Genomic DNA, 27957 nt, shown 5'->3' with positions numbered 1-27957 from the left:
CTGGAGTTCTCCGGGAGCGCCGGTCGGAGGCGGTCGGCGGAGGTGTCTACCCCGCTGGTGATGGCGTTGAACGCCACTGGCTTCCCGGCCTTCCGTCCGCTGCCTCCGTCCGATTCTGCGTCTGCTTGCTGAGGAGGCGGATTAGGGGGCCGCGGAGTCTCTTCCCTTGAGTGCATAGGTCCCGGTTGGTAGAGGGTTTGAGTCCGTATCGCCACAGCTGAAGGCTGCGAGGGACTAAGAGCAGAGTAAGTGGACTAAATCCAGGGACGGGAGCAGGGGTGGGCGAGTCGGAGGCGTCCTTTGCTGGGGCAGTTCTTCGCCGGGGCCGGTGCCTTGCGCCTCTTGAACCACCGGCGCCCGGCCCTGTCCGCTTCCCGCCGCGGGCTCCCTGCTCCTGGGAGCCGGACTTCCTCTCCGCGCCCCCCGACTCCGAGCTCCTCTTAAATGGAGATGCGGTGCGGAAAGTTCAATGAAAAGCCTTGGCTCTAACCCTGTGGACACACCTTCCGTATCTGCTTTCATCCTGCCTTACCCACCTGCGGGCTCACCACCGGACGGGGGACCCTTTCAGTCACCTGTTTGCAGCGTTTAATGAAGATAACTTGTTTCTTGAAACTGCTCTCCAAGGGGTATTACTCTTTTCTGGTTCTCTTCCTGCCTTTCTTCTCTATCCCATCTCTGATAATGGTTCCAGTATCTGTCCTGCTATCCGAACTAGAAAACCAGGAATCATCCTTGGTTCTTCATTTCCACTTAACACTGCACTGTATTATTTTTTTTTTCGCCAGAATTAGTGCGGTTGCCCCCTCTGCCCCCCGCCCTCCACTGGTTTCCCTACTATAATCCTTCCATAGAGTTATTCTGAAATACATATTTATCTCTGTCCTTTCCTTAAACTTTTTAGTAACCGTATTGCTGACAGCATCAAATCCTAATTGTTAAGCACATCATCATTCAGGATCTTTTACAGTCTGCCCCAATCCATTTTACCTTTTAGTCCTGCTTTAATATCCTACCATACAAGACTATACTGGCTATTTCCCCAAACATGCCATGCGCTTTGACAGCTCTGTACTTTTGTACGTGCGGATGTCTAGGATGTTTACTGTTCCTCTATTTTACCACCTGTCAAAACCCAATTCATAAATCATTGTCTTCTCAGACTCCCCCAGGTGACATTGATACCGCTGTGCTCCCAACGCATTTGAAACTTTTCTTCTGCAGTATTTATTAGGTTGTATTATTTGTTTCTGTGTCTGTCTCTCCTGCCAATTTGAACCTGGGTCTGTCTGGAATCATGTCTTACTCATCTCTGAGAAAAAGTCCAGTACTTGGCACATAGCAAGCATTATTTATATATACATATGTATGTTTATTGAAATGGAATAGTTCTAAGGAATTCACCGTAAGAGTTCTTCATCCTTTAAAATCATAGAATTTTGGGCCAGAAGGAACTCTGTACATTAGCTTAAAGGCCCCTGACCTATTTTGATTATGAGAAACCCTGTACTTCTAATACACATGCAATTGTACTTTTAGTAATTGTTGGTTGAAATTATGTATAATGACAGAAAACTACTATGCTTTTAAATGATTTTGTATTTTATTTTTACAGTATCTATTTATATTTGAGAAATGGAGCAGAAATGTTTTAGACTACAGACAGTGCTTGGAGTATGTGCATTCAGGCAACTCTTCCACTGACTCCTTAGCCTGTAGGTTAGAAATAACTGGTTTAGATTAGGTTAGTTCTTGAACTGTCACAACTCTTTGAACATATGTATGTGAAACTTATATTCAGCCACAATTCTAAGGGAACGTGTAATTTTAAAAAAATCCTCCAGTGTCATTACTTCCAAAATCTTTCTTCCAAGTTTAAAAATTAATTTTCTTCAGAAAGTGTCTTTATACAGTTCCAAACATGTATTCACTCCACTATTTTCAAGGACAGTGAAAATTTTCTTTGCTTTCACATACAGCGATGTGCCTTTATAAATGCTTATTTTTATATGTAATTTATATGCGTTCTTTCTTGCATTCTTAAGATTATAAGTTTATATGAAAACCATAACTATACCTTTTGGTTTTTTTATTTCCATATGGGTCAGTTCATATTATGTGCTAATTAATATTAGAGACACATACCTGAACATGAAAAAATTTAAACTAGATTGTTGACATTTAAAGACACATCTGTGGTGTATCAGTAGCCACAATATTTCTGTGTAGATGTAGTGGTAGGAGTAGTGGATTTGCGGATAAGGGAAACAGAAGTGTCCAATCAGTAAACATTCATTGATCTTACAATTAATGTGATGCCTAATTAAAATGGTTGCTAGGCTTTTATTAATTACCTAGAAAATATTTGAAATTTTTTTCGTCTTTAATTTCTCTTACATTTCATTTATATTCCTATTTATTTTCTGAGGTTGGCTTGAAAATTTTGACTTGAATTTCCTTAAATTTTTCTTAACCAAAATCTAAAAGTAAACAGCTGGCAATTGCTGTCTTGGGTGGGTGGTGGTTTCTCTTTTATCAGCAGCGGAATGTTCTAAGCCTTCTGCCAGGAGTCTGACTGCAAAAGTCTTTGGGTGGTAAAGTGGGCGAGAATGTGACTAATGCAGAAAAGAAAAAAAAAATTTTTAACTTGCTAAAAAAAAAAAGAGATTCACCTGTAATTTGGACCCGCCTATAGAAAATAATGTAAGTACGTGTATTATGGCCAGTTAAGATAGGCACTATAAAAATAGGCCGAAAAGTTTAGAATATTCCTTTTTTCCTGTAGTCTGTTTTTTAAAATTTGAAACTTGTTAGAGAGTTTGGAAAACAGTCTTCTTCCTCCCACTCCACTTCCTGGCCAAAAAAGAGGGGAAGCACAATGGTCTTCAAAAAAGGTGATAAAGTAAATGCATATTATAAAATATTTTAAACTTTTGTGTGTGTGGTTTCACGTACAGGAAATGAACATGCAAATTCTTAGAAACTGTTGTCACTGTGTTTCTGAAATGCTAAAAAAAATTATGCTTTGAGCTACCTGCTGCTTATAATTCCTTTCCCTGAATAGGTAGGTTTTTATAGTTAACAAATTTTAAATGTAGTTGATTTTGATAGTAGTATTTCATTATGCAATCTGGAGAGGAGAGAGTGTTTTTCATAAAGTGGATATTAATTACAATTTTAAAAAGCCAATCAGTAAATATTCATTGATCTTGTAATTAACTGTGACACCTAATTAAAATGGTTGCTAGGCTGTTATGTCTGGAAAATATTTGAAATTTTTTTATTCTTTAAAATCTGTCTTCATATACATTCCCATTTCTTTTCTATGGCTGGCTTGAAAATTTTAAAAAATATCTTGGATGTTCCATGTGTGGGGTAGGGTCAGAGAACTTACTTTTTTTCGTTTTCCACCTGATGAGATTGAGATGATTTCTATACAGGTAAAAAGCAAACAGGACCCTGGGAATCCAGTGTGGCTTAGGAATAGGACACTAGACTGGGGATCAGAAATTCTATTTTTGGTACTAGTTTGGCGCTTTCCTTGCTTTGTGGTGCTGTCATTCAGCTTTGTTGGTTTGTTTGTTTGTTTGTTTGTGATGGAATCTTGCTCTGTCGCCCAGGCTGGAGTGCAATGGTGCGATCTCGGCTCACTGCATCCTCCACCTTCCGGGCTCAAGCAGTTCTCCTGCCTCAGCCTCCAGAGTAGCTGGGATTACAGGCGTGCGCCACCACACCCGGCTAGTTTTTGCATTTTTAGTACAGACGGGGTTTCACCACGTTGGTCAGGCTGGTCTCGATCTCCTGACCTCGTGATCCACCTGCCTTGGCCTCCCAAAGTGCTGGGATTACAGGCATGAGCCACTCAGCTTTTTAGATTTGGAATTCCTGGGTCTATTTTCTCATTGGTAAAATGGGAATAACACTTGTCCTCTTGCCCAAATGACAGTATAAGGTAGTTATTGCTCAGATTCAGAAAGCTACCAACAGTTTGAATTAATTAAAATTATTACGTAACAGTTTGATTTTCCTCTAGGGTACTCTAGAGATCCATTTGGATAGAATTAGGTTAGAGAGAAGGCAAATAGGTGAAGCAATTTTAAAGAAGAAAACAGTGACTTATACATATTAGATAGGGAGAGTTTATTTTACAGCTGTTACATTTGAGGCAATGTGGTATTGATGCAGAAATAGATAGTTATTTTAAGAGGACAGGTTTCATGATGGTTCTAATTGCATTTCTCTAATGGCTAATGATGTTGAACATCTTTTCATGTTTCTTATTTGTCCATATCTTTTTGGTTCACTAGTAAAGTCTTTTATTCATTTTTATTTGGGTTATTTTCTTATTGTTTTGAGAGATTTTTATGTATTCTAGATACAAGTCCTTTGTTGGATAAGTGATTTGAAATATTTTCTCCCAGCCTGTAGCTTGTCTTTTCAAACTCTCTAAACAGTGTCTTTCCCAGAGCAAAAGTTTGTGATTTTGATGAGGTCCAGTTTATCAAATTTTTCTTTTATGAATCATGCTTTTAGTGTCATGTTTACAAAAACCTTTGCCTAACCCCAGGTCACAAAGATTTTCTCTTATTTTTTTCCTGAAAGTGTTATTGTTTTTAATTTTATATTTAGACTTATGGTCCATTTTGAGTTAATTTTTGTATTAAGTGTAGGAATTATGTTGGGATTAAACTTTTGGCGTATAGATGTCCAGTTCTTCCAACACTATTTGTTGAAAAAAGCCAACCTTTCTCCTTTGACTTGCCTTTGCACCTTTTTCAAAAATCCATTGGCCATTTTTGTATGGCCCTGTCTCTAAACCTTTTCTGTTTCTATCAGCTCTATGCCACCTTGATTGAAGTAGCTTTATAGTAAGTCTTAAACTTTGGTAGTGTGAAAAAAACTGAAAACAAATAGTTTCTTCAACTTTTTTTGTTTTCATAGTTGTTTTGTTGTTATCTAGTTTCTTTGCATTTCCAAGCTAATTTTAGAATTAGCTTGTCAATTTCTCTAAAAAATCTTGCTGGGACTTTGACTGGAAATTGCACTGTTTGTACAACAGTTACAGAAAACTTGACATTTCGGCTGGGTGCAGTGGCTCACGCCTGTAATCCCAGCACTTTGGGAAGTCAAGGCAGGAGGATCACTTGAGGTCAGGAGTTCGAGTCCATCCTGGCCAACATGACGAAACCCCGTCTCTACTAAAAATACAAAAATTAGCTGGGCGTGGTGGTGCACGCTTGTAATCTCAGCTACTCTGGAGGCTGAGGCAAGAGAGTCGCTTGAACCCAGGAGGCGGAGGTTCCAGTGAGCCGAGATCGTACCGCTGCACTCCAGCAGCCTGGGCGACAGACTAAGACTCTGTCTCAAAAAAAAGAAAAAGAAAACTTCCCTACTATGTTGAGTCTTCCAGTCCATGAACACAGTATGTTTCTCCATTCTTTTAGATCCTCTTTAGTTTCTTTCATTAGCATTTTGTAGTTATCAGCAAACAAATTTTGCATATGTTTTAATTTATGCCCAGGAATCTCAGGGTTTGTTTTTTGTGTTTTTTTGTTGTTGTTGTTTTGTTTTGTTTTGCTATTGTAAATGTGTGTTTAAAAAAAAAAAGTTTTGGTTTCCATTTGTTTGTTGCCAGTATATAGAAAAACAGTTGATTCTTATGCTTGTATCCTGTGACATTGCTAAAATCATGTAGTAGTTTTAGGAGTTCTTTTTTGGATTCTTTGGGGTTTTCTACATAGACAACAATGTTGGCTGTGAAAAGGGGCCGTTTTATTTCTTCTTTTCCAGCCTGTATGCTTTTTCCCCCCTTCCTAGCCTTATTACACCAATGTATTGAACAGGACTGGTGACTGCAGACATCCTTCCCTTGTTCCTAATTTTATTGGGAAAGCAGTCAGTCATTCATTATGAAGTATGACGTTTGCTGTAAGTTTTCTGAAAATGCCCTTTCTCAGTTTAAAAAAATCCTCTTCTAGCTTGCAGAAAATTTTTATTATGAAAGTATGCGGAATTTTTTAATAATATGCCAGTTGGTATGCATAAGTGATTTTCTTCTTCAGTGGATTACATTGGAGACAGCCTTGAATCTGGGATAAACTCCCATTGGTCAGGGTATATTACTCTCATTATAAGTTGCTGAATTTGAGTTACTAATATTTCCTTAAGGATTTTTTATTTATGTTAATGAAGGATATTAGTCTGTGGTTTTCTTGTATTCTCTTTGGTTTTGGTATCAGTAATACTGACATCAGTTTATGAGATTAAAATTACAAGTATTTCCTTTTCTATTATTTTTTTAAGAGATTGTATAATACTTGGTGTTATTTCTTCTTTAAATGTGTGATAGAATTTGTCCTTGAAGCCATCCAGGTCTGGAGATTTTTTGCAGAAGATTTCTAATTACAAATTCAGTTTCTTAAAATAATTATAATAGAATTATTCATAGTTGTCTGTTTCATCTTGTGTGACTTTATGTAGTTTGTGTTTTTTGAGGAATTAGTCCATTTCATTTAAATTATCCAATTCATGTGTATGGAATTTATTATTGTGTTCACTTATCCTTTTAAGGAATTAGAGGTCTGTAGTGATGTCTCATCTTTCCTGATATCCCTTCTTTCCATTAGTAATTTATGTCTGCTGACGTTTTTTCTTGGTTAATTTTTCAGGAGGTTTTTCAATTTTTATTTTTTTCCAAGGACTGGCTTTTTATTTCATTGGGTTTTCTCTGTTGCTTTCTTGTTCTCAATTTCGTTGATTTCTACTCTTTATTCTTTCCTTCTATTTACTTTAGGTTTATTTTGCTCTTCTTCTCCAGGTTCCTAAAGGTTGAGGCTTACATAATTGATTTGAGATCTTTCTAATTTTCTAATATAAACATTTAATGCTATAAATTTGCTTCAAAGTAGAGTTTTACATACATGCCAAAATTTTTGATATTTTGTATTTTCATGTTTATTTAGATCAAAGTATCTTCTAATTTCCAGAAACTTCCTTTTTGACTTATATAGAAGTACATTGTTTAACTTCCAGATGTTTGGAGATTTTTCTTGTTATCTCTTAATTACTTACTTCAGTTTAATTTCATTATAATCAGAGAGCATAATTTGTACTGGCTAGGCGTGGTGGCTCACGCCTGTAATACCAGCACTTTGGGAGGCCGAGGCGGGCAGATCACCTGAGGTCAGGCGTTCAGGACCAGCCTGGCCAACGTGGTGAAACTGCATCTCTACTAAAAATACAAAAATTAGCCGGACATGGTGGCATGAGCCTGTAATCCTAGCTACTTGGGAGGCTGAGGCAGGAGAACCGCTTGAACCCAGGAGGCAGAGGTTGCAGTGAGCCGAGAATGTGCCATCGCACTCCAGCCTGGGCAACAAGAGTGAAACTCCGTCTCAAAAAAAAAAAAAAAAAAAAGCATAATTTGTATGATTACAGTTCTCTTAAATTTGTTAAGGTTTGTTTTGTGATCCAGGATGTGGTCTATCCTCATGAATGTCTTGAGCACTTAAAAAGAATGTGTACTCTGCTGTTGTTGGTTGTAGCATTTCATAAATATCAATTCAAGCCAGTTAGTGGATGCTGTTCATTTTGTCTATATTCTTGCTGATTTTTATGTACAAAGTCTGCCAGTTACTGAGAAAGGAATGTTTAATTTTTCAGCAGTAAGGGTGGATATGCCTATATATCCCTTCAGTTGTTTGAGTTAGTGCATTTGTATTTTGAAGCTCTTTAATTATAGTTGTATATACATTTAGGATGCTTATGTCTTCTTGGTGATTGGGCTTTTTATCATCATGTAATGTTCCTCCGTCCCTGGTAATTTTCTTTTCTCTGAAGTTTACTTTGTCTGATATTTATTTATTTTTTGAGGCAAGTCTCACTTTGTTGCCCAGGCTAAAGTTTAGTGGCGTGATTGTGGCTCACTGCAGCCTCAACCTCCTGGGCTTAGGTGATCCTCCTACCTCCACCTCCCAGCTAGCTGCGACTGCAGGTGTGTGCCACCACGCCCGGTTAATTTTTTGTATTTTTAGTAGAGGTGGGGTTTGGCCATGTTTCCCAGGCTGTTCTGGAACCCCTGGCTTCATGATCCGCCAGCCTTGGCCTCCCAAAGTGCTGGGATTATATGGGCGTGGGCCACTGCACCTGACCTTGTCTGATATTATATAGCCACTCTAGCTCTTTTCTTAAATATAACACCTTTATTGAGATATGTAATTCACATACCATACTATTCACCTATTTAAAGTGTACACTTTTAGGGTTTTCAGTATATTCAGAGTTGTGTAACCATCACCAAAATTGATTTTAGAACATTTTTCCCGTGCAAAAAGAAACCATATGTTCATTAACAGTCACTTCCCATTCCTCCTTCCTTTTCCTAATCCCTCAGTCCTAGACATCCACTAATCTACTTTCAGCCTCTGTGGATTTGCCTCTTTTGGACACTATATAAATGGCGTGATACATTGTCTTTGTGACTGACTTCTTTCACTGAGCATAATTTTTTCAGTTTTCATCCATGTTGTAGCCTGTTTCAGGACATTATTCCCCCCTACTTTCTTTTTTTTTGCCAAGTATTCCACTGTATGAACACATCATATTTATTCATTTATCAGTTGAATAATATTGCTGTGAACATTCATGTACAATTTTTTGCATTGACATACTTTCATTTTCCTGGTATGTACCTAGGAGTGGAATTGTTGGATCACATGTTTAACCTTTTGAGGAACTGTCAGACTTTTCCAAAGTGGCTATACCATTTCACATTCTTTATATCCTAGCCAACACTTACTATCTTTTCTATTATAGCCATCCTAGTAGGTATATCTCATTGTGGTTTTGAATTGCATTTCAGTGATGGCTAGTTATGTTGAGCATGTTTTCATGTTCTTATTAGCCCTCTGGTTTTCTTTTGACTAATATTTGTACAGTATATCCTCTTTTCCATCCTTTTAACTTTTTTTTTGGAGGCAGGGTCACACTTTGTCACCCAGGCAGGAGTGCAGTGGCACAGCCAGGGTTGACTGCACCCTCACTGTTCCGAGTAGCTGGGACTACAGGCATGTGCCACCACACCCAGCTAATTTTTAAATTTTTTGTAGAGACAGGGTTTTGCCATGTTGCCCAGGCTGGTCTTGAATTCCTGGGCTCAAGCAATCCTCCGATTTTGGCCTCTCAAGGTGGTGGGATTACAGGTGTGAGCCACTATGCCCGGCCTGTCCTTTTATTTTTAACCTACCCATATCATATTTAAAGTGAATTTTATATAAACAATGCATAGTTGGGTCCTCTTTTAAAATTCTGATCATCTGTCTTAATCTTATCTAAATATAAGTGTCGAGGACATTTCTATTTAGTGAAATTATTAACATGTTTGGATTTAGTTCTGCCATCTTATCATTTGTTTTCTTTTTGTTCCTTTGATATTCCTTTGTTTTGCCTTTTCTCTGTCTTTTGGGTTATTGAACACTTTTTAATTCATTTCAATTAATCTATTGTAGTTTTGACTATTATCTCTGTACAGTTATTTTAGGGATTTATTAGGAATTACAATATATGTAAATTTTTAAGTCTACTTAAAATTGATATTTTTACAACTTCAAGTGAAATGTAGAAATCTGATCAATGTATAGGCCTTTTTAGCCTCCTCCCTTTTTCTTGTAGTTATATATTTGCCTGCATAAATTAAAAATCTCATTAGATAAATGTTATAATTCTTGTTTTTAAACATTAGACATTTAAAAGAACTAAGAGGAAAATATTTACCCAGATATTTACAATTTCAGTTGGTCTTCCTTTGTTCCTGATGTTCTAAGTTTCCTTCTGATAACACTTTGCTTCTAACTGAAGAGTATTCTTTATAATAAGTCTACTGGAAATAAGTTCTTCTTTCTCTTCAGCTGAGAATGACTTTTATTTCACCTTCATATGTGAAACATATTTTTGCTGGATATAGAATTTTGGGTTGATAGGTCTGTTCTTTCAGCATTTTGAAAGTGTTGTTCTACTTTTTACTGGCCTTCATTTCTGTTGGGAAGCCTACAGCCATTCAAATTGTTCTCTATGAGTAATATGTCATTTTTCTCTGTCTGCTTTCAAGATTTTCTCTTTGTCTTTAGTTTTTGGAAATGTGATTACAACGTGCCTGGAGTTAGATCTTGTTGGAAACTCCTGCCTGGGGTTTCCTGAGGACTGGGAATGATGAAGACAAGGTTTCTTAGAAAGAAGCAAAGTGTTACATCATCGAAATGTATAAGTTTCAACTATTGAAGTTAAATATGTTTTTATATTATTGGATGACAAGTTAGAATGCGCTTGGGAGAATACACAAAATACAGTATTTTAGTCATTGTGAATATTGTGTCTTTTCGGTAGGGTACTCTTCTAAGGTATTCATAACGTAAACATACTAGAATATTTAAGAATATTGCCTGGCATGGTGGCATGCACCTATATAGTCTCAGCTACTCAGGAGACTGAAGTGGAGGGTCTTTGGAGTCCAGGAGTTCCAGCCTGGGTGATGGCAAGACCTCGCCTCTAAAAATAACTAAACTTAAAAAATAATAATAAATATTTCTAAACCATAGAGAGAGGCAACTCCATAAAATCTTCTTAGAGATGTTCAGAAAGTTGTTCAGGAATGGTTTTAGTCGTTGATTCACCATTACAGTTTTTCTTTTTTTATTTTGAGATGGAGTTTCGCTTTTGTTGCCCAGGCTGGAGTGCAATGGTGCGATCTCAGCTCACTGCAACCTCCACCTCCCAGGTACAAGCGATTCTCCTGTCTTGGCCTCCCAAGTAGCTCAGATTACAGGCTTGCACCACCACGCCCTGCTAATTTTTTTGTATTCAGTAGAGATGGGGTTTCATCATGTTAGGCTGGTCGCGAACTCCTGACCTCAGGTGATCCACCCACCTCAGCCTCCCAAAGTGCTGGGATTACAGGCGTGCACCACCACACCTGGCCTACAGTTTTTCCAGATTAATTTATTTACAAATGAAGCATGAATTAACCAGTATCCTATGCTATCCAAGGTAAGTTTTCCCATTCGTGTTTAATATTGTGGTCATTTTTTTCTACTTAAATGAAATGTTTCATGGAGTAGTATCTGTTTGAGGTTTTTTTTTGTTTGAGACGGAGTTTTGCTCTTGTTGCCCAGGCTGGAGTGCAATGATGCGATCTTGGCTCACTGCAACCTCTGCCTCCCGGGTTCAAGCGATTCTCCTGTCTCAGCTTCCCGAGTAGCTGGGATGACAGGCGCATGCCACCACACCCAGCTAATTTTTGTATTTTTAGTAGAGATGAGGTTTCATCATTATTGGTCAGGCTGGTCTCGAACTCCTGACCTCAGGTGATCCACCTGCCTCAGCCTCCCAAAGTACTGGGATTACAGGAGTGAGCCACCGTGCCCGGCCCTGTTTGAGGTGTTATGTGGTACTATCAAGTAGCCATTCTGATTGTGTCAGTTTTTATCTTCATGGATCTTACAACTTGATGGTCACAATGGTTCTTTTGAAATTTGACAGGCCAAATTTTGTGTATCTATCATGGAGTCTTTTAACTTCTTCATGGGTTTATTTTACAGTTTCATATGAGGCTTTTGCATAAGGACATTTAGTCAAAGCATCCCGCTTATAGTAACGAACTTTAAGGTATTTCTATGGTATCTACAATATTGTTTCTACCTTTATGATAGCAGTTATATTACGCAGCTACCATCAAGCCATCAAGTAGTTAATGTATTCGTTGTTTTTGTTTGTTTGTTTGTTTTTTTGAGACAGAGTCCCGTTCTGTCACCCAGGCTGGAGGTGCAGTGGCACAATCTCGGCTCACTGCAAGCTCCGCCTCCCGGGTTCACGCTATTCTCCTGCCTCAGCCTCCTGCGTAGCTGAGACTACAGGCGCATGCCACTACGCCCGGCTAATTTTTTTTTTTGTATTTTTAGTAGAGACGGAGTTTCACTGTGTTAGCCAGGATGGTCTCGATCTCCTGACCTCGTGATCCACCCGCCTCGGCCTCCCAAAGTGCTGGGATTACAGGCGTGAGCCACCGCACCTGCCCTGTATTCGTTGTTTTTAAAAGGATATCTGAGAAACCTCTTTTCTTTGCAGCATTTCAGAGAAGTGGATTATTCTAAAAGCATATCACCTATTCATGTATATATTTACTTTCAGTAAGTTGCTCCATCTTAGTGGACCACAGTTAAGTCATTTGATCAGTCTGGCTTCTGGTAAGAAATTGAATTTTATCACAGTGACTGATGTACCTGTTGCATATCAAGCCTGATACTGCTGATTTTTGTTTTTAAGATAAAACCCATTAACAAACAGTAAAGTCAGGATTTGGTACTAGAAAATTCAAAAGTTTTGTTTTGGACTTGAATACTTCTTGAGTTATGGAATCACAATCATGAGATTTTCCTTGCAGTAGGTAAAGGTTGCTGGATTAATACTGTTACACCAGTGAATGGTAATATGAAAAAGAGAGAGTAGCAATATTTCATGATTACTCAAATGATACAAATTTTGGATGGTTTCCTTTAGCAATAGGGATTTACTATGCATGGTAACATGAGGTTTAAAGACCTAGAATAACCTCTGAAGATGCTTTGATTAATTCAGTTGAGGTTTATAATTGCTCTGAGGCAGGGAAGCTAAACCTTAGCTGCTGAATTAAGGTATACGATTTTTTTTTTTTTTTTTTTTTTTTTTGAGACGGAGCCTCACTCTGAGGCCCAGGCTGGAGTGCAGTGGTGCTATGGCTCACTGCAACCTCTGCCTACTGGGTTTAAGTGATTCTCCTGCCTCAGCCTCCCAAATAGCTGGGATTACAGGCACCCCCCGACCAGGCCCGGCTAATTTTTGTATTTATTTAGTTAGTTAGTTATTGAGACAGCCTGTTGCCCAGGCTGTAGTGCAGTGGCGCAATTTTGGCTCACTACAACCTCTGCCTCCCAAGTTCAAGCAATTCTCTTGCCTCAGCTTCCTGAGTAGCTGGTATCACAGGTGTGTGCCACCACGCCCAGCTAATTTTTGTATTTTTAGTAGAGACGGTGTTTCACCATGTTGGGCAGGCTGGTCTTGAACTCCTGAATTCAAGTGATCTGCCCTCCTCAACCTCCCAAAGTGCTGGGATTACAGGTGTGAGCCACTGCGCCCAGCCCAAGGTATACAATATAATAGACAGTGGGGTTTTGATGTCGTGTTGTTAATACTCCCAGGACACAGGGTACTATTTTTGTACTCAAAAAGATTTATGATTATGTAGGAAGACTGTCTAGATTGAGGGCTATTTAGCTATCTGATCATATATAGGACCTTATTGCATTTTATTTGTCTTTTATTACTTTCACCATCTGTTATAAACTATTATTTTTACTATAAAACCAATTTTTTTGGTTATTTCATTTTTCTTAGTACAAGTCAGTGCCCGTCCTTTTTTTTTTTTTTTTTTTTAATTTTGCTTTACAGACAGCTTTAAAAGTTTACTCAGAAGGATCCGATGTTCTATAGTAATGGGATTAATGGGAGTTATAGTGATGTCCATTTAACCCATTTATGTTAACTTTCTTAACAAATAAGAAAGTTGTCTGTCTACAATTTTAGATAATTTCCTTTGGAAATTTAGAGGAAGTACGGGGTATTGTTGGGCACTAATGCCTCTCTCAGAACGGCATCTTCGGATAGATTTTGGGTAGTTGTCCTTTTGGGTATTAGCCAGTATCAGACAATATTGGTTCCTTTAATGGCCCTTTTACTCCTCATATTTTCAAGTATCCTTATCTAAACCTCCTGAATCTTACAAGACAAATCTTGTGGTGGTTTTCTCTAGAGAGCCAGAAGTTATATTAATTTCCAGCTTGTTTACTTCTTAAGGCTCTCTGGAAATGTCTGATCATATATTGGACATTTTCTAAATTGGCGATTTAAATAACAGGAGAAAGTCTTCTGAAATTGCCTGATGTGTTTTATGAAATATTTTATACTGTTGAGTTATTTAAATTTTCTCTTTGCTACTTGTTGCTTTTTTTTTTTTTTTGTATTGGAGGGGATAATCATTAATTGGACTAGTTGGTACAGATCTGTAGTCCAGGGCAGTGGTATATAACAAAGTCCTGAATTCTGTGGCAAATTGCTGTTTTAATAAAGTTGATGAAAATCTTTGTTTATAACCCTTCACTTGGATCTACACCAAATTTTAATTTAACTTCTGTAGACGTGGCTTCTGGCCTGGTAATTTAGTGTGATTTTATTTTTTGAGAAAACCCTGAAGAAAGGATGACTTATATTGAAAGTTAGGTAAAACTTAGTAGAAAGATAAAAGATTTCAGCCGGGCACGGTGGCTCACACATGTAATCCCAGCCCTTTGGGAGGCCAAGGTGGGCGGATCATGAGGTCAGGAGATCGAGACCATCCTGGCTAACACAGTGAAACCCCCGACTCTACTAAAAATACAAAAAAATGAGCCAGGCGTGGTGGCAGGTGCCTGTAGTCCCAGCTACTCGGGAGGCTGAGGCAGGAAAATGGCGTGAACCTGGGAGGTGGAGCTTGCAGTGAGCCGAGATCACGCCACTGCACTCCAGCCAGCCTGGGCGACAGAGCGAGACTCTGTCTCAAAAAAAAAAAAAAAAAAAAAAGGAAGATAAAAGATTTCAAGGAGGGTAAGTTTCAGGAGAAACTTAAAGTTTGGAAAGAGACTTTAAAATTATTAAAATTTTGTTTGAGGTTTCTACATACCAGTTGAAGAAGCTGACAATTGACTGTTTCATGTTTTGTCTCATATTTCTTTCAGCTACTCTTAAACATATTGCTTACTGATTTTAGCATATCAGAAGTTTCCTGTAATTACCAGTTTTGTCCTAAGTCAAAACTTTTTTTTGCACTTTAAGGAAGATGCAAGAGTTAGAATTATAATGCAACTTTATGTAAGAAGCAGAAGTTCTTCCAAGAAGAGGTTGAGACTTTAATGTAGCATGACACATTGAGGCCACTTTGGCTGGTCAGCAGTGTTTGTGAACAGTGTGTCAAGTCACCTGACCAAGCAGAGGTTAGGAAGCATTCTTACAGTCAAAGTTTTCAGACAGTCATTGACCCCAGAATACTGACCAGTAAACCAAATGATCTTCCTCAAAAGTGACAAGATAGGGAATGCCCTCATAAAGGGCAAATTTCTATATAACATTATATTCCTTGGACATGTACTTTTTTCCCCACTGTAAATTTAGAGTGTTTTAAATGCGTTCTAGTTCTGTCTGCAAATCTTTTAACTGTGTTCTAATTTTTTTGTAATAGTATAAATTTACTTTCAAGTTTGTAGTATCCTAACAGAAGCAAAACCACAGTGTTCTTAGGTGTTTTTTCCTCCCTGGACAGTGAACAATACTGTAACAAATGTGGCTTAAGAAGCATATCTGTGTTGACATGAAACTAAAATAAAGAGATATGTTGACTTTATTTTGAGTCTTGATTTTAATTTTAATTATAGATATATCTTTAGAAATGAGTTGCACAATTGAGAAGGCACTTGCCGACGCTAAAGCTCTTGTTGAAAGATTAAGAGATCATGACGATGCAGCAGAATCTCTGATTGAGCAAACCACAGCTCTCAACAAGCGAGTAGAAGCCATGAAACAGGTTTGATTTTTCTTTCTTGTTCATTCCATTTATCAAAAGCAGTCATTGACATTTATGTATTGCTGGCTAATTAGTATCTAATTTTTTTCAACGTTCTCTAAAATTTTAAAGTAGCTTGACTTGTGTGTTTCAGGTTTACTTTAATTTTGTCGTGTTCAGGTGATATACCTAGACATATATTTCTAAACCCTAGATTTGATCACTTATTTTGCTGACAGAGTTGCACATTTGAGTTTAGAAAATAAATGAATTTGTTAGGTCTAGAAACATTTGACAAAGACCAGATAATACCTTTTACTAATGTTGGTACACATTTTGTTCTGTCTTGTGTAATGTAGAAATGTTCATATTTTTCTTTATAAAAGTACTTAGGTGATGCTGTTTAACAACAAAATAGCTTTTGAAAATGATGCAAGGTAATATGTGATTTATACTCTGTGCAGTTATTGTACCCATACTTGCTACCTTATTTTTCATTCAGTGCTACCAATTAAAGAATACATAAGGGCTTTCTTCTTGCTATTTTTACTATTGTATAACAGAATATTCCCATGGGCCACGGAGTTTAGACACTATTTTAACCTTCTTCTGATAAAAATTTTCAAGTCATTTAAGAAAATTATAAAATCTCTGACATTATGATGGAAATCAGAGGGGGAAAATGTATATTCACAGCCAAATCTCCTCATCTATTTTGTAAAAGGAAGCAATTCTGGGATAGTATTTTTAACAAAGCTACTGGAAATAGTGGAGCAAGTTTAGTTATTTGGTTTTACAACTGTGTTGCCCTAAACAGATTTACCTGCATCCCTAACCAACTGTCCAGCTAGACTCAGGCACTTCAGTGAACATATATCTGGTATTGAGTTGTTAAAAAAGGAGTTTGACATCTGAAGTTAAGAACCAGGAGTGTTATAATGAATATGTTACTAAGTGTCTCATGAGAATGCCTTGAAAATAAATAAGTGCAATTTTAAAATAAGATTCTCATTTTCTTAATGGAAAGTCTTTTTGCATTTCTTTTGTACATGTTCTATTAAGATATTCACATACCATAAAATTTACTTTTTTGAAGGGTACAGTTCATTGGATTTTAGTACACATTTGCAGGTTATGCAGTATAACCACTACCTGATTCCAGAACATTTTCATCACCACAAAACCTTACATCCATCAGTGGTCTCTCTCTAGTTTCCCCTTTCCTCAGTCTCTGGCAACCACTAATATTTCTATCTCTTTGAATTTGCCTATCCTGGACATTTCATATAAATGGAATGATAAAATATGCGGCTTTTTGTGATTGGCTTCTTAACATAATGTTTTTAAGGTTCATCTATGTTATAGCATGTATCAGTACTTCATTCCTGTTTATTGCCAAATAATATTGCATTGTAAGGATACAGCACATTGTGCTTATCCATTCATCAGCTGATAGGCATTTGGATTATTTTACTTTTTTGGCTGGTAAGAATATGCTGCTATGAATATTTGTGTACAAGTTTCTGTGTGGACATACGTTTTCAGTTTTCTTGGGTATATATGTAGAAGTAGAATGGATGGGTCATATAATAACTCTGTTAAAATTTTTTGAGGATCTGCCACATTGTTTCCCAAAGCAGCTATGCCAAGCTTGTCCGACCTGTGACTTGCTGGCTGCATATGGCCCAGGATGGCTTTGATTGCGGCCCAGCACAAATTCACAAACTTTCTTAAAACATGAGTTTTTTTTTTTTTTTTAAAAAGCTCATCAGCTATCGTTAGCATTAGTGTATTTTATGTGCAGCGTGATAATTCTTCTTCCGATGTGCCCAGGGAAGCCAAAAGATTGGACACCCCTGAACTACATCATTTTACATTCCATCAACAATGTATGGAAGGTTGCAGTTTCTTCACATCCTCTCCAACAATTGTTATTGTCTTTTTCATTACAGTCATCCTCGTGGGATATATTGAATTGCATTCTCCTAATGACTAGTTAGGTTAATTAAGTATCTTTTCATGTGCTTATTGGCCATTTGTATATCTTCTTTAGATAAATGTTTATTCAAATCCTTTGCCACTTTTAAAAATGGGGTTATTTTCATTGTTGAGTTGTAAGTGTTCTTTATATATTCTGGATACTAAGCTCTTATCAGATTTTTTATATGTATATTTCAGATATATTTATATATCATATATATATATATTTGCAGGTATTTTCATCCCACATGTTTTTCTCCCCCATTAGTATCAGGAAGAAATTCAAGAACTTAATGAAGTCGCGAGACATCGGCCACGGTCCACGTTAGTTATGGGAATCCAGCAAGAAAACAGACAAATCAGAGAATTGCAACAAGAAAACAAAGGTAAGATACGTTACTTTTTGACATTAATCCCATTTCTAGTCTATATTCCTAAATCGTATTTATTGCTCTTTATCCTGTCCCACATATGCCTGGTTGACATCCTCTTAGATTCTCACCCTTAATATCCAGTTAGCACTGCTGTTGTTAGCTATGAAATAACCCAGCTTCATTCTCTGCAGTCCCACTGCATTGGCCCCCAGATTAGATGCTCAGTCTCTTGCCTGAAATGTCCAAACTGATCTCCCTGATTCCAGTCTCTCTTCCCCCTTCCAATCTGTCTTCAACATAACCATCAGATTGATATTTCAAAAATCAGTCTGATCATGTAATTCTTTTGCCTAAGAACTTTCATTATATACTTATTACCTTTTACAGGGTCCCTAAAAATCATTTCCCAGCCTTTTTTTTAAATCTTTTTCCCACAGCTTTCTTCACTGTGAACTCTTTGCTCTTGCCAACACCAGTCACTTCCTAAACACGTCATCTGTTTTCATGCCTACCTGCTTAGAAGGTCCATTCCTTCACTTTTCAACTGAGGGAACTCACACTGTACTTCTACAAAGCTTCCACCAGTTTCTTCCCATAGACATCTCTTAAATCTATTTGACTTAACACTCCACTCTGCCACCTACCACATGCTTGTTTTCTCTACTAGACTCTTGAGGTCTGTGGCCCTTAATATAGAGGGAGCCTTGGCCGATATTAATTGCTGTTTAGTACATCTTTGTTGAAATGATTCTCAAGAAACAAGCTTAAAATATTCAAAAAACTAATACGGGACTTCATTTGGTGTCTCTTATTGTTATATGGCTAGATTTTTGTGCATTGTGTTTTCTTTTTAAAATGTCCTGTTCATAAGTTGCTTAGTGGAAGAGAATATTTTGTGTACTTTTAACTCAAGTTGGAATAAAATACAATATTATTCTTGATAGAATTACGTACATCTCTGGAAGAACATCAGTCGGCCTTGGAACTTATAATGAGCAAGTACCGAGAACAAATGTTTAGATTGCTAATGGCTAGCAAAAAAGATGATCCGGGTATAATAATGAAGTTAAAAGAGCAGCACTCCAAGGTAATCCATTCTATAAATGTGACCTGAAATGGAAAAGAGAGACGATTGATTATTCTGTGTTCAGATTTTTTTTGAAAAAAATCACAGGTATCTAGTAATGGCATTTTAACATGATGTTGAATGTTTCATCTTTTTAATTGACATTTTCTCCTTTTTCTTATTTTTCCATTTCTTGTTATATATCATTTTCTGTTTGATTTATAAACTCTCACTGTTTCTTAGAAACTTTAATTTGTACGTTGAAAAATAAATTTTATTTTGGATATAAAGGTAAGTCTGGTCTATTCAACATTATTTTTGTAGGGCTATATACTTTTAAGAAATATTTCTTAAAGCGCTGGGCATGGTGGCTTACGCCTATAATCCCAGCACTTTGGGAGGCCAAGGCAGGAGGATCACTTGAGGCCAGAAGTTCAAGACCAGCCTGGGCAACGTAGCATGACTCCATCTCTTCAAAAAGTAAAAAAATTAGCCGGGTGTGGTAGCACATGCCTGCAGTCCTAGCTTCTCAGGAGGCTGAGGTGGATAGACCACTTCAGCTCAGGAGTTTGAGGTTACAGTGAGCTACAATCATGCCATTGCACTCCCATCTAGACAACCGAGTGATACCCTGTCTCTTAAAAAACAGAAATTTTTTTAAGAAATATTTTTTCTAATAAATTTGTGTATTGACTTCTCTTGCAAAAACAAAAAATAATGGAAACCTTTTTTAAAATCTGAAAGCAGTTTAATGTAGATTTTTCTTAAGACTGTTTTCTGAATAAGGCTAATTCATCCAGACTATAAATGATCTTGTTTATTATAATGGAAAAAACATGGGGTTCAGGAGAAGAACCAACATAGTAAAATTTTGCTCCCTTGCCCCAGTATTGTATACCAATTGACATCATTTTTTAGAAACAAAGCTGAAGTAGTTAGAAATTAGTGTTTTACCTGCTGTTCATCCCTTTGTCATCCCTGTGTCTATTCCCTTTGGTATGTCCCCATATTTTATGGCATATTTTATGGCAACTGCTATGAAGACAAGTAGAATAATCCTTTCTCACTTATATTTATTTTAAACTGAGTTTTAGTTGCCGATATGAAATAAAAATATTAAACTAGATTGTGGAAACTAGACTGTTACCTGTATTAGATAATGGTGAGCTGACTATTATTATTACCAGTATTATTTAAGAAACAGTGATTATGAGCCTTCTTTTCCCCATTTGTTACAACAGAAATAGGAAAGGACATATTTTCATATTTCTCTATTATTGAAACACATTTTAGATTCTTTAAAATACTTCTTCCATTTTGGTGCTTGTAGGTGTTTTTAACTTATTAGTAATTAATTCTATTAGAATTAAATACCTATCAAATAGCTCTTTATATGCCTTTATTATATTAGAAAACCTAATGATAGGTACCTCTTGTGTCAACCAGTAAAATAATAAATTAAATTAAAAATTTGTTTTTAATGTTTTCTAATTATGCTATTCATCTCCTAATCAAATGGCAATCCAGGGATGTTTAAGTGGTGATCTTTTGAATACAAAATTTAACTATTGTTAATGAGACCATTCTAAAATCATTTAAATTTAAAGGTATAATAATAACTATAGTAACTAAGACTTTTTAAAGGCACTAAAAGGAGTTGACTTAATATTATTTGTAAGATAAATGTAATCTTGAGAATTTCTAAAAGGTTTGTATGTTTTATAACCTAAAAATAAAATGTTAAAGATCTAAAGGGAAGAATACCATTACAAAAAAAGTGCTTAGAATAGGATAACTATAGCTTGCAGGTCCCATCTGGTAGCAACTATGACAGAAGCAAATGTTTCCTAAAATATATTAGATTTTACTATTCACCAGAGCTGGTTTATTAATTAGTAAGGTTAAACATTTCCTAAGATAGCTGTAAGCCATCCTTTTTTATTATGTAGATTGAATTCTTCATCTAAGTTCAGATGATCCTTGCCTCCCATAAAATGACTATTCAGTTATTTGTTATTAATTCTCACTAATACATATTAATGTTTGTGATTTTGATTTTTCCCAAAAAGGAGACACTTCGACTTAATTAAACAAACATTAATACTGGCACTGGGTTAGTTATGGGAAATAATAAGATGAATGTACAAGCTTGCAGTATAGTGGGAGATACAGACACAAACATAACAATCTACTATAAGGTAGGGCGTGATGAATCCCAAAGTAGATGAATTGTTACTGGAACGCTAGAGGGAGCAATATTAACTGTCATAAGGAAAATCTGGAAAGGTATCAAGGAAGGGAAGAAAGTCTGTCTCAGTCCAGCCTTGAATTAATTATGGGCAGGTAGGTAAACAAGCAGAAGTGGGTGGGTGGGCAGAGAAACTTGTATAATAAAAGCCCAAAAAGTATGGTATTGTAGGGTGTGTTTAGGTACTAGTGCTCTGATATGCCTAAACACAAAAGTAATTTTACAACACATTTAGAGCTAAGAAACAGAGTTACACATAACAGCATTTTGGATTGGAGTAAGAGATCCTTTTGAGACTGTTATAATACAGAACTTTGCCCTTAACTAGAAGTTTTTGAGCACATGCTTAAAAAATCAGTAGAAAGTTTGAGAGCTCATTTTTACCCAAATACTAATTTTCATGTTATTTTTGAACAGATGCCTTTTTGGAAATCTTAAAAAAGCAAACATTTCAAACAGTTGGCTAACACGCATGAACTAACACTCATTCAGTTTTTAAATTACGGATGATATCCGTATTAACATTATAATGACTCTATACTACAGATTGACATGGTACATCGTAACAAGTCCGAAGGATTCTTCCTTGATGCATCTCGACACATCCTTGAAGCACCTCAACATGGACTGGAGAGAAGGCACTTGGAAGCAAATCAGAATGTACACTAAATAAACAGTCAACTTTTGGGGTGTGGATGGAAGGGGGGTCCATTTTAAAAGTTCTTTTACATTGAATTTCCCTCCCAGATTAGATCAGCAAATAAATGAAATTTATTGAAAGAATGTTGTGTCTTTAATAGCCATGCTGTTCAGTGTAGAAGCTTTAAATCTCTCATTAATTTTCTGTGTATTGTATCATGTACAGCCTGTTAGATATTTGCAGGTTTTATAGGTTATTCAGTCCAACGCTTTATTTATTTGCTCTTGTTAGTTGTTGCTGTGAAACAGTCATTTCCTTTCTGGACATCAAAGATATTTTCTTGGCATTAATTTTAAACTGATTTCATAAGGTCAAAGTATTAAATGTTTTAATTCAGATTGTGGATAGTTTGTAGTCCTTTGATTTTGCAAATGAAATTAAAATGCCTTTGTTTAGATGTTAGGATTAAGTATAGTAGTGCTCTCTCCATTGTGTCTTAATTTTTTTTTAACTCACTTGTGGCAGGTCTTTATTGAATAAAGGAGGAATAAACCTAGACAGGGAGTTAGAAATGAAAGACATTTCAAGACAGTTCAAGGGTTATGTTGGTGACACTTCTTGTCTTCCAGACAGTTTTGAAAGCACAGATCTTGCCTCTTGTGCTTGTTAAAAAATCTGTGATACTTCTCTGAAGATTTTATAATTAAATAAGTGAACCATTACCCTGGCCTTTTATAAAAGTGCTGCCCTATTTGAAGTATTGGGTTTTTTCTCATGATGAGCTTTGTTAGACTTGGTACTGAAAAAATCAGTAGTTTTTTTCCTTCTATTTTAAAGGCAAAGAAATACTTGCTTCAGCTAGGCATGGTGGCTCATGCCTGTAATTGGGAGGCTGAGGTGGGTGGATCACCTGACGTCAGGAATTGGAGACCAGCCTGGCCAACATGGTGAAACCCCATCTCTACTAAAAATACAAAAAGTTAGCCAGGCGTGATAGCGGGTGCCTGTAATCCCAGCTGCTCGGGAGGCTGAAGCAAGAGAATTGTTTGAACCTGGGAGTGGGAGGTTGCAGTGAGCCGAGGTCGTGCCATTGCACTCCAGCCTGGCCAACAAGAGCGAGACTCTGTCTAAAAAAAAAGAAATACTTGCTTTCTATGTAGTTTTTTAACTTAGGTCAGTGCCATAGGACTGACCAAATCATAAATTAAGGATGCTGTTGGTATTCAAAGTTTTTACTCATTACCCTTACTCAGTTTGCAGCTGCAATGATCTGTACTTAACCTGCTTTTACATATTATGCTTCCTTGACAATGGGAGGAATTTTAATGGTTAACTTGCAGAATATGACAGATACTTGTCTTAATATCATTCTTCCTACCATAATCTAATTCAAAACTATCCAGTAGAACTTTCTGAAATGATTGGAATGTTTTTTATCTGTGCTGTCCAGTGTGGAAGCCAGTAGCCACATGTGGCTGTTGAGCACTTGCAGTGTCACTAATGCGTTTGAGGGACTGAATTGTTAATTTTTAAAAATGTATTGATTTTAATTAAGTTTAACATTGTTTTGGACAGCACAGATTAGCCTTTTAGAGTACCTTCTTGCTGAGTACTAGCAGTGTATAGGTTTCCCCATGAAAAGGACCTACATTTTTGTTGGTTAAGAGGTTATTAAATGTGCTTTGCCAAAGATATTACCTTGTCATTTCTTCCAGCTTATTAGTTCCGTGGGTTTCTTGGAGTACTGTTAAATCCTTTTTACAGATATATATATACACAACTACTGAAGAGACTGTTTATTTGGGGAGTTATTCACTTTTATATTTAAGTCTTAGGCTTAATATGATAAAATATCTCTCAGTTGCTGTGAATAATGGTCTATAGAAGCTGTTCATTGAGAAAATGATTATTCTCGAGTTTCTGTTGATTTTAAACCTTTTTTTGTCTGTCTCTTTCACTAGACTGTAAGCTTCTTCAGATCAGGGGACATGTCTTGACAGTCTTTGTATTCCTGTTGTTTAGCATAGTACTGGCACATCATAGGTGTGCAAGATAAGAAAATGAGATTGGAAGAATTTATGCTACTTGCTGCGCCTAACAAATGTGGATGTCTGTATTATACTGATACTATATTTTCAATAGTTAGCAAAGAAGGCCATTTAATATTTTAATACTGAAAAGCAGAATTGTGCTCATTTTATTCAATACTTATCATATACCATACACTAGATAGTAGGTGGATGTAAAGATGCAGTTCCTGCTCTCAGAGAGGATTATGACCTAGAAAAGGTTACAGATTGGATTGAGATAACTTTATAGGCCTGAACAATACAGAAAAGATTTCTAAATCATTGAAGACTTCAGGGAGGAAAAGAGATTGAATGCGTCTGTCATTTTTATCATTCCCGTTACTTTGAACAATAGTGTATGTAAGTGCAAAAAAAAAGAAAAAGTTGCTGATCATTGTGGTGAGAGGAATGTAAAATATGAGTATTTTTCTTGCTGCTAGGTTTAGTTATATTGTGCTGCTTATTCTTAATTCTAGTCCTAACAAATTTGATTTCAAAAGCACATCTGTGGTCAACCAACTTCATTGTTAATATTTGTTTTATTCATATTAAGTGACAATGTAAGAATATTCATGTTAAGTGGTACTGCAGATTTTATAAAAAGGAGAGGATCCAAAAATAAAAAAGTATTTTGCTGATTTCCAACTCCCATCCCTCTTTTTCAGGAACTGCAAGCACATGTTGACCAGATAACTGAAATGGCAGCAGTAATGAGGAAAGCCATTGAAATTGACGAGCAACAGGGTTGCAAGGAACAAGAACGAATATTTCAACTTGAAGTAAGTTTTACATTGCAAATGTAGATGAAAACTGTCCATATAAAGATTTATGCCAGAAAATATATCCCATTTTTAAATATATATTTACTCTTCTTGGGTACTGGTAATGTTCTCCTGGATGCTGTCTATGTGGGCATATTATGCAAGACCATTTATGTGGTGATGCAAGAATCTAGGATTATTAGTAACTTACAATATACCAGTAATGTAGAAAATTGATGTTTCATTCTATATTGCTTATCTTATGAAGTGAATGTACTTCTTCAATTGAGTCATTTTTAAAATTTTGTTTATTCTATTAGAGATCATAGTGATACAGGGAAATTGTTTTTAATCCACAAATATTTAGGGGCACTCTTATTTTTCTGGGGATTCTAAAAACCTTTGTCATCTGTCCTTTATTTTATGACAGTGAAAGTACCAGTCTCTGAATAACTGAAATCAGTACAATAGACTTTTATGCCTTAAGAGCTTCATTTTGAAATCATGGCGGGGAACCTGCTTTAGACTACTAAAATTTAGAAAGTGAGACTGAAGATAAAGTGATAGAGAACAAATTATGAAAGGTTATTGTTAAATGTCTACAAATTTTTTTACAGTAACTAACCAAAAGGAGGCCAGAAAGCAAAGTTATTTACCAGTGCCAGATTTGGTCACTTACTTTCCTTCTTGAAAAATATCATCAGCTACCCCTACCCTGCTGCTCTCAAATGCCAATGAGCTAAACTTGTCCTACATTCCATGCTATCATGGAAAGTAATAAAAATACTAAAAATTACTAGGAGATTCTAGCCTATTCACTGGCTTTATGAGTTTATATAAAAATAAATCTAGATGTTATTTTCTTCATCTCTAATGTGATTGTAAAATAAGGCAATTTCTGAGCTTCTATTTACAATTATAGCTGCTTAAGTAAGAAGGCTTTGCAGTGGTGGAAGATGTTGAACACGATTCCTAGCTGCATAAGTGTTCTTTAGATTCAAGTTGCCAACTGCATATATCATTGAGTAGATTAATGCCAATTACAGAACTTGCTTATTTGTTATACCTTCATACGTTTAGTTTTTCCTAACATATGTTTGTGATGTTGTAGCTACCTTGTAGATGGTGACTGCATCTTTGTTTTTGCTTGCCTTTTAGCAAGAAAACAAAGGCTTGAGAGAGATCCTTCAAATAACTCGAGAATCATTTTTGAACCTAAGGAAAGATGATGCGTCGGAAAGTACTTCTTTGTCAGCATTAGTGACCAACAGTGATTTGAGTCTGAGGAAGAGCTGAAGAGTTTCTGAGTCTGTGAGCTTCTTACATGGCTCCAAATGGTCAGATAAGTGAATGAATGAATGGACAGAAAATTCAATCCTTAATTTTTTTCTCTGTAAATATGTACAGTGCACGGGCTATGAGATAGCAACAAAAAATGCATAGTAAATGGTCATAGACTTTATTCCAAAACATAATTGGAAAATAGAAACTGAGCCATTGCCAAATGGTAAAGAAATGAAAAGTTTTCACAGTGACTACTGAATATACCAAGAGCTTTTGGCAGTACTGCTGGCTTTCTGGGTGATTAATTAGGTAAACTTGAATATTCCCAATAAATGTTTGAGAATGCATAAAATTATACCAATTTAAAAATAGAAATTTTTGCCACTGTTTTGTGAACGGAGGATTTGTACGCTAAATTTCATCCTTACTTGGCGTCAAAGTTGATGCAAAGTTTATGTACCATGAGACTTCTAGTGATTGCCTACTTTCACATTTATTTAAATTTTTGTGAAAGAAAATACAGTTTTAAAGGCTATAGGAATGTGTTATATGTACCTTAAACAGATAATTTAATTTGAGCAATTTATCATAACTGATACTTAGCTAACAATTGTCCATAACTTGTTTAAGTGTAAGAAATACCATTTCAGGAATGAAAAAGAAGGAATACTACTTTCTAAGAAAGAAGATCTTATAATAGACATATTTAGTAGGTTAAACTACTCCTTTGAAAGAATAAGTTTTGGTTCAAAGTCAATAATGAAGATGAGATTTGTTTTTCTCTTCTCTGGCTGATTTTTAAGGATATTATGTAGTTCATTTAGTTAACAGAATTGAAATGTTTGGTATGGCAAGATAGGTATGGTAATTTCGAAGTGAATTGGGAATTCCTCTGGCTCATAGAACCCTTTTTTTTTTCCTTTAAGTATTCTTGAGATACAAAAAAAAAAAAAGTAAATAAAATTTCAAAAAAAAAAAATTCCGGATCTGTTTTTAAGCTCCATCTGGTCCTCATAACCTGCAAGATTTTTCTTAAAACCTTTCAGCTGAAAGTGGGGGTAGAGGTGGAGTAATCTGTGGATTTGTTTCTGTTGTCTTTTAAAATGTCAAATATATAATATGTAAATTTTTTAAAAACCACCAGATACAGAAATGTGCTTTAACATCAGTTGAAACCTAAATTTTCTTATGTTGTGGTGATTGTATTAAAAAGGGATAAAAGAAGAGTGTCAAACATGGTTAAATATATTGTACTCATTTATGTTGAATATGTATTAAAACTAAGACAAATGGAAAATTATACTTTGAGTATATAATTTGTTAAATATTACTTTATATGGTAATTTTATGTATAATTTCATATATTGGTAAAATTCAAAACTACACTTGAGAATTTTTTTATCTTAAGTTTGGGGTGAGTGGGGTGGATGAGACTGATTGAATAGAAAAGGGCTAATGGCCCAAACATTATATAGATTTCTTTTTTCAGTCAGAGGCCTTATTTGATATTTTATAAATAAATGACAGTTTTTATTTTTAAACTTTTTATTGTTTTTGGGAAAGTATTCCTTAATTTAATGACACATTCATTCAGATACTTCTTATCCCTGCTAATAAAGGAAATCTATTTCAAGCTACACCATTGAGATTACGTCTGAGGCAGTTCATTGAGGCAGCTCTACTATAAAAGCTTACTTGATAAATAATTATTTTTGTAAACAAGTTGGGTTAACTTATTCTTCGTCTTTTTGCTTGGATATGAATTTAAGGTCTTCATGTTTAAAGACATTTACTTTGTTATTTAGTGACACATTTCCATCCTATTTTTTTTTGGTTGTTAAACAGAACCTTAAGTTTATGTTTGAGGTATGTACTGCATAGGAACCTATTTTATTATTAAAGATGAATGATTAAAA

General features: G+C 36.0%; 2 protein-coding genes across 5 annotated transcripts in view; one reads left to right on the top strand and one right to left on the bottom strand.

Annotated features, from left to right (window-relative positions):
* Positions 1-2: 2 nt before the first annotated feature.
* Positions 3-27957, top strand: FGFR1OP2 (FGFR1 oncogene partner 2). Of its 2 annotated transcripts, XM_001143937.6 has the most exons (7): positions 14-245; positions 15492-15640; positions 17868-17985; positions 18918-19060; positions 21834-21947; positions 24662-24775; positions 25916-27957. In XM_001143937.6, the coding sequence occupies exons 2-7, from the start codon at positions 15506-15508 to the stop codon at positions 26051-26053; spliced, it is 762 nt and encodes a 253-aa protein (XP_001143937.1). In that variant the 5' UTR covers positions 14-245; positions 15492-15505; the 3' UTR covers positions 26054-27957. The 2 variants fall into 2 exon arrangements, with proteins under 2 accessions (XP_001144002.1, XP_001143937.1); XM_001144002.6 differs by lacking the exon at positions 21834-21947 and having other exon boundaries at positions 3-245.
* The window catches only part of TM7SF3 (transmembrane 7 superfamily member 3), a 57533-nt gene continuing 47562 nt past the window's right edge, over positions 17987-27957 (bottom strand). For 2 of the 3 annotated variants that reach the window (XM_520807.9, XM_063786874.1), the window contains exon 13: positions 17987-19083. The gene's annotated coding sequence lies outside the window, so the exon portion shown is untranslated. The remainder of the gene's footprint in view (positions 19084-27957) is intronic. The other variant, XM_063786876.1, reaches the window with a different exon arrangement.

Source organism: Pan troglodytes, chromosome 10 (assembly GCF_028858775.2).
Source record: "Pan troglodytes isolate AG18354 chromosome 10, NHGRI_mPanTro3-v2.0_pri, whole genome shotgun sequence".
Taxonomy (NCBI): Eukaryota; Metazoa; Chordata; class Mammalia; order Primates; family Hominidae; genus Pan; species Pan troglodytes.
This window is presented reverse-complemented; position numbering and strand designations above follow the sequence as displayed.